General features: G+C 35.5%; 1 protein-coding gene across 2 annotated transcripts in view; it reads right to left on the bottom strand.

The window, feature by feature from the left end:
- The window catches only part of MYOM2 (myomesin 2), a 119,737-nt gene that overhangs the window by 43,721 nt on the left and 63,507 nt on the right, over positions 1 to 12,509 (bottom strand). For both annotated transcript variants that reach the window (XM_077782382.1, XM_021551264.3), the window contains 5 exons: positions 8,007 to 8,168; positions 5,929 to 6,070; positions 4,134 to 4,333; positions 3,374 to 3,427; positions 665 to 792 (listed from right to left, as the gene is read on the bottom strand). In XM_077782382.1, the coding sequence (XP_077638508.1) occupies positions 665 to 792; positions 3,374 to 3,427; positions 4,134 to 4,333; positions 5,929 to 6,070; positions 8,007 to 8,168 (686 nt within the window). The remainder of the gene's footprint in view (positions 1 to 664; positions 793 to 3,373; positions 3,428 to 4,133; positions 4,334 to 5,928; positions 6,071 to 8,006; positions 8,169 to 12,509) is intronic.

The following is a 12,509-nucleotide window of genomic DNA, read 5'->3' on the forward strand; positions in this document are numbered from 1 at the left end:
TTGCTCTAATCCAATATAATTTGGAAACATGGCTCAGGGACAGATTTATCTAAATTTTATTCACTTATGTGGATGAAGAACAAATCTCTCCTACTGTGAACACTGAGTCTCCTTTCAATGCAAAGAGAAGAGGAAGGCAGCCATGAAGAGTACCAGGGGCCAGTGAACCTGAGACAGGCATCTGCCTCTTTGGTGACCTTACAGGGGATAAATTGGAAATGTCAGTGTACAGTAGATGCTGCAAAAAGTGAGGATCAAATTATGAGTTACTGTTTATTCCTTTATAAACAGTAACAGAACTAACACAAACTTCCCTTTTTTTATAGAGACTGAAAACTTACAATCATGCCTGTAGGACTGTGAAAACTATAGACATCTCTTATCTTTTTTTTTTTTTTTTTTTCCCCCCTACTAAATGTTCCCATTTAGACAGCAGTAAGCAAGTAGCATAGGGGAATCCTTTTCTCTGGACCTTCAATTTCAATGCTCATTAAAACTTAAAGTTTGATTATCCATGTTTCTCTAATATCCCACTTCCAAATCCTGGAAGACCACAGAAAGTGTTAGTTTTATTACTCATTCTGTGGTTCTGAAAATGGCTTGAGTGTAACTGCACACAGCAATGAAGCACCTTTCAAAAGAACACCACTACACAGTGAAGTACCTTCTCAATGAAATATGTCAGTGGCTCCCTGCCACGGGGAACAGGTGGATCCCAGCTGAGTACAACATATGTTTTGCTGATTTCTGAAGCATGTACATTGGTGGGAGGGCTTGGAATCTGAATATCCCCTGTAAGATTAATAAATGTAGCAAGTGTTAAACAGCAGATTAACTCCTGGGTCAGCATTCATGCTACAGCTCATCTTTCTGATTCAACTTTCCCACCCTGCACTGTAATGCTCAGCTATTAGGGGCTGTGATATCATCTGTGCAGTTACCTGATCACTTCAATTAAATTTTGATAAAGAAAACTTCAGTATTAATAGCTAGTTACTTACTCTTTCAGTAAAGGTTAAATGTGCTCCCTGAAACTTTGCATTTGTCATACTTTTTTCTTTGATCACGTTTGAATTACTCCAATCTGCTAGTAAAAAGTCTACTCACTATATGCAAACATTTTTTGATCAAAGACAGAAGTTTAAAGAATTATGAGAAATTAGAACTTAAAAAAAATAGCTAGAAGGGAAGTGCAATCAGAAAAGAAGCTTTAAAACAAAGAGGAAAGTGGGTAAAGGAGCAGAACTTAATAGCCCTATATCCTATAACATGATGGTATTATCAGCTGTATAGTCTGAAGCACTTCTAAAATCTAGGAATCAGAGACATAAAAATATGCCACCAGCCCTCTGATGGCTCCACCACGTAGTGTGGCCTGATCAAATCCCTCTCCCCACTCTTTGCAGAGTTACCAGCAGTGTTAGAGACAACCTGCCTACCCTGGGCCAGGTAGGAAGAATTCAGCTCAGCCTTTCATGGCCATGCTCACTGACTGCAGCTTGAGAAAAATCGGGTTCTGCTATCCAAGAATTACAATGGGGTAAAACAGCATTAAATGGGAGAGTGACCTGTGATGGAATATGATGGACCTCTATACAGGCACAGCTACACAGCCCTGAAGAAGCTTTGACTTGGTAGTAGGTCAGAAATTGCAACTCAGCAGACACCCAAAAATTTTATCTTTATGGTTTGTGATAAAAAAATCTTTGCTCTTTGAAGGTAAATTTTTCCACTTCTCAGGCTAAGAAAAGAGCATATATCCTCTAAATGTTTGTCTTTTAAAAATAGAAAAATATTTCAGTAATAATCTCTAAATCATGGCAGTGATATTTTAAATTATTATATATATCTGTTGAATGAACCAGACTCAAAATATACGCTGATATTATTTCATCATTTATATTTGCCAAATCAAAACCAAACCTTTTTTAAAGCAAATTGACATATCCAATGAAAATTGATTTCTCACAATGCTTTCTATATTTGATTTCCTACAAATGTATTTTTTTCCTTCAGAAAGGCACATGAATCAGCTGAGTTTAAGAGGAAATTGATGACATATAGTCAAAAAAATTACAATAATCCTTCACAACATTAAGTAAAAAGGCTTCCAAGTGATTTCAGGTAACAAAATTTCAACATGTTTTCTTTCATTCTTGAAAAAACAAAAGCTCCCATACTTTGTAATGATATAACCTGGTGGTACAGAATCATTGCCAGAATGGCTCATCAGCCTGCACTAAAAAGGAAAACCATTTGTGATCTCTGAGATTGTCTTTCAGAAATAGTCTTCAATCTTGAAAATTAAAGTAGCGATCTACATAAAGTGATATTTGAATATTCATCTTCTATTAAATATGCACATTCATGTCACAGAAATCCAAATATCATTATTTATGACTATTCCAGAGTGGCCATTTACTTGACCTGATCATTCTAAGGCAATCCTGAGAGCAGAATGATCTATGAATCCAAACAAGACAATTACGATGTGATATTGTGATGTGCCTCTGATCCTGTAATACCCATATCAATTTATTTAGGTTACTATTACAAAAGTAGAGAAACTTCCTCTGTCCTGTCCATGCACCAGGAAAGCCATTTAATGTCTGATTCTCCTTCAAACTGCATTTTTTTTCCCAGGTGATTTTTCTTTTATTGTCTTATTTTTAGAGTTACAATTTTATAACCTTTGTGGAAGAGAGCAGAAAGACTTTTTTTAAAATTTTGAGCCATTGTAATTAATAATTTTAACAGTTTAAGTGTAAAGAAGGTCATTATTCAAGTATAAAAACCAAATAATTCCATAGAGAAACAACCAAAACCAGAAAAAATTCAAACTGTCTCAAAAGTTGTCAGGGATCTCTTCAAGTCTCCTGAGTAAAAACATTATTTAGTCTATAACCTTAAGCTTAAGAATAACCTCGATTCAGGTCAATTCAACCTCAATTTGTCTACCTAAATTCAGGTAGACATATTAAAGAATTGAGATAGATTGTGTAATTTTTTATGAGAATGGCAATAACTTGCTCAGATAGTCAAAATCAGTCTAAAAAAAATTATACTTAGCTCCCAGAAAGCTAGAAAGTGGGGAAATATGGGCAATCAAATGGACAATTAAATGTTCAGCCATTTCAGTCAGCTTAGCACTAGTAAAAGCAAAAGGGTGGAAAAAATGCTGTCAACATATAAGAAGAGTTTTGCTGTTGAGAGTGTGATGATCCCCATCCTTTAGACCTCACTGTTCACTTGTGTTCTCAACCTCACATGTATGTGTCTTTATTTCTTAATGGATTTCTTTTCAAATTATGCTTCTAATTATGATGCAAAATTCCTAGAGTATATGGATTGAAATTGCAGAAATGCTACATACCTTCAAGGTCATCTTTACTGATCACAATCTTTCGCCCTTCATCCACATGAATAGCTGTTAATCAAAATATTCAATTAGTTTATCAAAATAGTTCAATATATTTACAAATCTTGCAAATTATTGCTTGTCACATGTTCAAAAGCCCGTATACCTCTGCTTCTATAATGTTGTTTTTAAATCTTTCCCCAGATAGAGTCAACTTGAAGTCTTATACTGGTTTTTTATACTTTTATAGGAAAACAGGACATGATAAGATAGTGCTATTCAAAGATGTGCTAAAAAGCAAGAGTCATACTTTCAGTAGATGGATTTTATTTTGAGGCAGATTAGTATTCAATTGTATCATGAACTATACTTTTGTTATAAGAATTAATCACAAACCATACACACATATATGTAAAGGAAATTGCATATTCAGCTCAGATTTCACAGGCAACACTGGGGCAGTGCTTTAAGGTATTCATAATTACTTTAATTCCCCTTTGACCAAAAGGAAGACATGAAACAGAAGGTGTGCAAGTACATAATATATGGAATCTACACAGGGGTTTAGGACAAGGCTAAATCAACAAACTACTCCCCAGAGCAAGCTGGCTTACTCTATTCATGGAGAAGCTCTCAAAACACTACTTTGCAGTCTGTAGTGACTGCAAAGTAGTGTTTTCAATCAAACGAAGAAATAAACTCTTCTCCTTAAGTTAACTGGGCAAACAGAATCTTAAATCAAATAATTTTTTTAAAGAAGCCTTGAATAACCTACTTTGCGTTCTCTCCAGGTCAGCGGGGTCAAGTGCTGCAACTGGTTCCGAGGCTCGAGAAGGTCGGCTAATGCCGGCACTGTTCACTGCTCTCACACGGAATATGTAAGACCGTCCCTCTTGAAGACCAGTCACAGGATACTTGCAGACTTTTACAGGAGCATCATTGCACTGGACCCAGTTTTCCAGACCTACTTCACATCTTGGAATAGCAGAAGACAGCATTTGTCAGTATCATCTCACAATAAATATGCCCCATGCTATCCACACTAGGTCAGAACCACAGAAGTCACCTTTGCTAGGCTGAGGAGCTAAATCATACACCTCATTAATGAAAGTCACACACTTTATGCACTCTTCTCTGGTCAGAGATCCAATTCCCACTCTATTCATGTTTTTTTCATAAAGCAAAGGTCATTTGTCTTCCATGGTTTTTTGCCTTTTCAAATCTATCTGCTTGGTTCTCTTCCTTGCCATGTAAAGAATAAATTATTCACTTTCATTTTTAATATTCATCTCCACAGAACATGATGAATTTTCAAGATTTACCTCATAATTTTCATCTCTTCTTTGTCATATTTTCAAGTAAAGTTCTTTGTGACTTTCCCTCCCAGAATGATTGGGCTACAGAGTATAGGAGTCATCAAGAAGCAGAGTGATGTCCTCATACTGACTGCTTTTTGTGTACATATATAGTTTTTGTCTTACTACTATACCTTTGTGTAGAAGACTCTCTTTTGCCCTGACTGTACCAGAAAAAGTTGTGTCATGATCAAAGGCTCCTTGGCATTGCAGTGATACAAGCAATGTGTCAAACGGCATATCTGACTAGATTATACACAATATAGGTGAAATACTACTATAATCTATGTACTGCATAAATTGGATATGGATGGTAGAGTCCCCAGGTCTCAAGTTAATTTCCTCATACTGACTACCATTCATAAACCTCTATTTTTTGTTTTTCCCAGACAGTTATCTTTGAATTAGACCAAATGACAGGGTAGCAAATAGCAGCGAGCTGCAAATGTTGCTTTTAAGTGCAGAGCAGAATACATTATGAAATCATTTCAGTAAGGCTTTGCTGACTGACAGTTTCAGATACTAAGGATAAGATGATCTGCTCCAGCTACAAGGAGCAAGCATTCACTTCAGTGGGAGAGCAAAACATACAAAACAGTGCTTGGATCCTCTGCTTGTCAGCTGCCTGCACTGATCTGAACCCCAGCAAAGTGCAAAGCTCATTGAAGGACAGAGGCCTGCCAGTCTGATTTAAACTGCCAGCTCCCAGGAGTCCAGGCCTTGAGCTCCTGTTGTACTACATTCAAGAAAGAAATAAAATGATAATGTAATAACTCCTATGTTTCAGCTTTTGCAGCAGAGAGATTAAAGAGACTAAATCTAATTCAAGATGCCCATGGATTCTAGTTTTTATAAATTAAATACTGTCAGGGCTCATTTTCTGATGTGCCCACATCCATACTATTGAACATTTTAAGTGTATGATAAAATGTGTCTGCCTGCAAATATTACTTGGAATGGCCTCCAGCCCCTGCTAATTCCCAGACTGTGCCCAGACTTTCCTCTGAATGTACTAAATTATCTGGGCCAAAAGTTTTCCAGGGAACAATCTCATAATTTAACACAATGTGTAACTGAGTTCCAGTGCCAAGCATCTGTAAAAATATATCCAAAGAACACACACACTGAAAAGATATAATGGTATTTTTTTCTCTATTCAGTATATACATATTTCTGGCAATTAACAAAATTAAATACATGCTAATGTTTACATACTTGTCAACAAAATATCCAATAACAGGGCTCTCACTGGTTGTATTTGGTGGTTTCCAGGTAACAATAACATAGTCTCTGTTAGCATCATGGCATTTAACATCCATTGGTGCTCCTGGTGCTCCTGCGATCAATGCATCAGCATCTGGACCACAAATTAAAATAAATTGGTTTTGACCCCATCTCCTCTGATATACATCAAAAAGTCAAAGGTAATACTTTCAGTTTATTGTGCTACTTGTTTATATGAATGGAAGCCCAAACATTTCATGATGTACTAATTCACTGCAATAATGATTCAAGACAATAATGTCTATACTTTTATACAGACAAACTGTTCAAGGATATTTTTGAGTACAGAAAAGCTTTTTAGGAATCAAACGTGTTATTTTTTGTGAGAATTAAAAGCTTAACCCACCCATGTGTTTTTGATTCTCTGTCACACTGAAAGCTGTGACTCAATGTGTTACCAATCAGACCAAGATACTCAATAAAAACCATGCAGATCAGGAAAAAAAATCTGTTAAAGAATGAAAACTTTGCAAACTCCTGGAACATTTATAATGCTATGTTATATTTATAGTCCTAAATACCACCTTTAAGATACCCTTTGTGGCTTCATTTTGAGAGATATTGACTAATCTGGACCCACAACTCCTAATGAAATCTCTTAACAAATAAAGCTCTCACCCTTCAAAGGAAGATTTCTATAACAAAAAAAAAAAAACAAAAAAAAAAAAAAAAAAAAAAAAAAAAAACTTGCAGAGAGTCTAAATTTATAGAGTCTAATTCCAATCAGTTGTGAAGTAGTTTGGTTTGTGCTCAGTATCAGATCACAGCCTACATGAAAAAAGGCAATAGAATGGCCAACAGATAACACTAGAGACTCCAGAGGACAAAGCACAAGGCCAGGGTCCTGGGCATGCAAAGGCATCAAATTTAGTATAAAATAGACAAGAGAGATGCCTAAAATTTACCCATCACTACAACAAAAACTTCTAAGAAAATTTTTGTATATGAATGGGTGTTTTCACCTGAATAATGCCTTTCTTGGAATGTAATGTGGATAGAAATAGCTTTAGCAAATTGTTTCTAATGAGATCAGGATGCCAGAGTGGCTTGTTCAAGACATACTGCAAAGCTGATGAGGCCTTTGCACCAGTCCTGTGAGGAAGTTGGATTTCAAACCTCTGAAAAAGACATTCACTCCCTTTACCCCACACAAACTGTCTGGATGACACTCCCACAAGGTACATATGTTCCAATATGTTTCCAAGAAGAACAAGGTTTAAAATTAATGCAGCTACAGTGGCCTCAGTGGGGCTGTTCCAGTTTGCACATATCAAGGATGTTGTCCAATGTATTAAATAGAGTGAAAGAACTGCTTAACCAGAAATATTTTTATCTTTCAGTGAAAAAAATAGAAAACTGAATACTAATTTCTATTCACAGGTACATGTAGTTTATTTTTACTTCACTGAGAGCTGTGCATTGAAATGTGATGAAAAGTTCTGACCTTTATTCTATTTTAATACATTTGCCTTCTTTTATCTATGTCTCTTGTGAAAATTGTATTTCTTCAGTCAGTTAGTTTCTTACTTTGTTTCTTTCCTCTGGTTAATAACATGACTATGACTGGTATAGTGGTAGGAATATTTCTTTTGCTTTCTCTTGCATGTATCCCTAAAACCAGGCACAAGATACAAGAATGCCCAACAAGCCTCATTCCCAAAGTCCAATCTCTAAAGCCAAAACCATTACAGTGAAAAATGATTGTATGCAAAGGTGTTTATTTCCTATCAGGAAAGGAGATGGACAAGAAAGAAAGAAGTTGTTTCTTCATAAGCATGGTTGCTCTGGTTCTCAAAGAAACAAAATGTCCCCAGAAGCTTCCTCTTGAAGCTCCCCATTCATGTAAGGTGACTGGTTTTTCATACAGACTACTATACATAAATCAAATTACTATGAAATTCCACAGGGCTAAATTTCTTTCATACTTCAGTAATTACTTGGAAATTTTTTCATAAATTAAACTGTATAACGATTTTAATTTCTCCTCAAGAACCAGATTAAGAATTTACCTCTTACAAACAGGTATGCACTGCATTCACTGATTCCACCTCTTGAAACCATGCGCAGGGTGTATAAACCTTCATCATCTTTGTTCAGATGAGTAAAGGAAAGAGCTGCCTGGCCTTCTCCAAAATACAGCTTTGTCCATTTGGAGTCAGTTAGCAGCACATCTGGAAGAAAAGACCCATCAGACACATTACTGTGCTGCTAGAACAACCTGCATCTTAGTGCAGTTCTCTGTTGACCAGGGACACAGACTAATATTTATGCCAGTTTTATTCAGGATGATAGTGCTTTGGATAGTATTAAAACACTACAGAGAGTAAGTTGCATCTCTCTAAAATTATTCAATCAGTAAATTTTAAAGAATATGAGGTCTAGTAATACAGAATACAGTATCAGCCACAAAATTCCCATCACTATTCTTTTTAATACACAGAGAGACAAAAATGTTACATTTAGAAATATTGACATGAAAAGCTGTCATACCCTATAATGAATGCAGGGTGGGACCTTATTTCATTTTTAATACGTTTTGCTTCTTGTTGAGGTCAAATGTCAGTTTATTCAACTTTTTCTTACAAATTAAAAAAAATATATTTCTTTTTAATCTGAAAACTGATATAAATATACATGAAACTTAAATCTTCAAGGCATGCCTGTTGAGCATTGAATTAAATTAAATTTAAACTTCTCAAAGGTGAGAGGTGGTGACCCAAGATTAATGCACATTAATCTGATTGCCCAGTGAAATCAGAACAAAAGAGTGAACAGGATGTTTTATGCTAGGTAAGGGTCTTTCTCATATCATCCTTTTAAATAAGGGTGATTGGGTTATTTTTGATTTTTAACTCCCTAAGGCCAATCATAGACAAATTTATTGTAATCAATGCAGCAGAACTGTATTTAAAAAAATCTGAATATCTCTGAATGTTCATTATTCTACAGCTTAAATAGATTTGGAGCCAACACTCAAACTTTGCAAAGGAATCAGTGTTCTCACCTACCAGCTGAGTTTCATAAGTAGGTAGAAAACATGACACATGTTCCAATAGTAAAGCATGTGGCAGACACACGCTACTAAATCTTACAGCAGTAAATTGCATGATCAGCTAAGCATGTAGTAGTTTATGAGAAGAACACAAGCCAAATTCAATCACATTCTTTCCCATGAGATTCTTAGTCATGAGATCCTTACCCAGAAAACCTGTGTGTCCCCTTTCTGCCATGTCACAATGGTACTCAGACTTTGTGTGGAGAGACATGTACTTTAAATTAAATCAGAAAATATCTTCACCTAGAAAAGTTAATCAATGCATGAGCCCTGTGGAAAATCCTATGCATAAAAAAATTGATTAACCAGCATCTCTGAAAAGATGTTCACTTATTTAGATTCAAAGTTTCTGTGGATTGGTAGCTACCATAGTTTGAATATATAGAAATTGTAGGCAAGTCTGTGATTCTACGAAGGCCAGAATCACCCATTTCTTTATGTGTACCTGATAGCAGAAATTGAGGAGGCAGTTGTGTTTGGTAAGAGCAGAAAAACTTCTTTTCCCCCTACAAGGCCAAAGACCCACCAGAAGTTAGCAGAAGCTTTTGTTTTTTAATGCGGTCTGGATGAATGACTTTGTAGACAAGACAATTGGAATAAAGTTTGGACAATTTATAGAACAAGTATTCCTAAACCTGCTGCCATAATAATATCACATTTACAAGTTCTCACTATTCACAGTCTATTCACATGTTGTGATCTGTTATTTTTCCCAGAATTTACTTGCAGAAGACGACTACTCAGAAGCAGCATGTCTCAAACCTCACATGCTGTTTATAATAGATAAGATAATTTTCCTAATACATGACTCTGATTAAAATTCATACAAAGAGTGGGGAACTACTACATACTGAAACTTATTTTCATCATGTATTTTTTGTTCTGCTGAGATTTTGTCTAGATACTTCACTCCATGATTTTTCCTTCTGAAGTCAATTATTTTATTCCAGGTTACAGTATATAAATGGCTGCAGAATGCTGGCTCATAAAGCTTTATAGTGTTTATATTACATTAGAGATCAATAACAGAAAATTCCTATTATCAGCTGGTCATGTCCACATTAGATATACATTCCTGAAGCATTATTTTGATTTTTTTCTTTCAGTATCTTGAATGGTTCTTTCAGTATCCTAAATTGTTCTAAGTGGGCCGTGAATAATAGACATATTCATGTTTGTGAAATCCCAAATCAATTCAGAGGATTTAATTGAGCTGACTTATATGCCCCTAGGAGTCTACTAGATACCCTCAGTAATTCTCACTAGTGTGAAGTTTACTTATGCTAGATAAACACATACTTCTCCTGTGTATAATTATTAGAAGTAAATCACACATATCTACCTCAGGGCTTTAGTTGCTCTTATTTGATTAACACAAACTGAACAATTTTAGAAAGGGTACTGTTGGAATGCCTGAAATAGAAGCCTCTCCGAATCCCTCAGAGAGAGAAAGGAAGGCAGGGATTGAATTGGAACCTTTAGAGAAATTTAAATACATTATGCCACACAGACATGAAGTAGGAGTATAAGTTTTAGTTTTAAGTAAGCAGAAATATATCTTAAGTGCCTTAAGAGACTGTGTTAGCTAGTAAGAAGTTCTAAAGCCTAAAGTTCAGTTGTGTTGCCTTTCAAAATTAACTTAGCTCCAGACATAACACAAACATAGAAGCACACTGCTTGCATTTCTAGATAGAACAGATAGAATGTTTGCGTGAACAGATAGAACTATATGCATAGATTTTGTGTAAGAACTGACACTACTTTCACACATTAGAATTAAGCTCAGATAGGTGTAGGGAAGAAGGCTTTAGAATTGTGGTTTTAGCTGATGATTTATGAAGAAAATCCCCCTGTACTGGGATGCAAAGGAGGTGGTAGTAACTTCTGCTAGCTGCTTCTGCTGCTTCTGCTTGGAAGATCGGGACTCTATGCCAGAAAGCTTTTAGCATGGACTAATACTCTCAACTCTATGCCTTTGAGATTGATGTATTCATGCAATAAACATCTTTACAACAACCAGAAACTGCTCCTGTCTCTTCAAAGACCCAAGACCCACTCATTTTTCAACAGAGTACAGTCTTAATGCAAGAGTAGAATTAAATATTACCTCATGATGCTGGACAAGTTATTAACTTCTCATTGCTAATATTTATGCATTGCCTCCAGCTCTCAAGGGACTCAACACAGGGAATTGTAGCACATAATATGGGTTCATAGTGCATGAATTTCTGCTGTGTTTGCCAAAACATTCTTCCAGTTAATGTACATGTGCCTTGGAAATATTGTGATCCGCGTACTTGTAATGAAGGAAAAATCTAAGCTTGTTTGTAACATCCTATTTCACATCACATAAGTAGAATAATGGGATAAACACCTATCTGCCACCCTAGGAAAAGTCTATTGGTTTAAAACAGACCAAGTTTTCATCTCAGGTTTTCACAAGTAAAGACTTATTAAGTTAAATAAGGGGAGAAACAAAGTATTGTTACATATCAAGAAGGAATTATCTCATTATTATGAAAGAGCAAAGAGAAAGGGTCATAAGCTTTAGTTCATAGTGCAAGAAAATGTCATGTCCTATGAAAAGTGGAATAATACTCTGCATTCCTTGAAAATTAGGTTTCAAATTTAGAATTTGAGAGATTTGGCACCTTGAGAAACTGTGCCCAGTAAGAGACAAGGTAAAGGTACCCTTGAAAATTATGGTTCATCCGAGAGTGAAGTGAGGGATTATTTTTAGTTATTAAAAACCCTGAAGCATATAGCAAAATTCCTGTGTGCTTCAGTGGGAACAGAATCTGAATTAAAAGATCAGCCTTAGATTTTAGGTTATTCATCAAACAGAAAAAGGCATTTTTATTATCTCATATTTTTTTACTTTGGTGATATCTAATAGTTCATCACAAGGAAGTAACCACAATGATAGAAAAATATGAATGAAAAATTAAGTAGTAGTTTGTTCCCTGAATAATTTCTATGTAAAAGTATGATACATGTGAAACAAAAGGCATAACAAGCAGTAACAAAACAATTATTTTTCTGATTTTTGTAAACTTGAATTTTATTGACTGCCTTCTCAATCTTACTGTCATTTCTTAGTTTATTCTTCACATTTTGTCCACTATGGAAATTTCTGCCAATTTTTTGGAGACGAGTCCTAACATCAGTCTTGGAAGTCCACCAGTCTCAAACGTGGTCCCCTTAGGTCAAACAATTGAAAAATAACCAAAGCTTTCCTTAAATCCTCAAGTAGAGTAATTACTTTAGAATCCTACACAGATTGTGGTTGGTGAAAACTGATGGGATAAATATCTACAACAGGCTGCTATCCTAAGCCCTAAGTAGCTAGTTTTATGTTTCAAAACTCTGCTGCAGTGAAAAAACATCTACTCATGTAGGGTTTGTGTATCATTCACCCCAGTATATGATAAGTTTAGTGATGTTATTCTGAGTGCTT

Source organism: Lonchura striata, chromosome 3 (assembly GCF_046129695.1).
Source record: "Lonchura striata isolate bLonStr1 chromosome 3, bLonStr1.mat, whole genome shotgun sequence".
NCBI classification, from domain to species: Eukaryota; Metazoa; Chordata; class Aves; order Passeriformes; family Estrildidae; genus Lonchura; species Lonchura striata.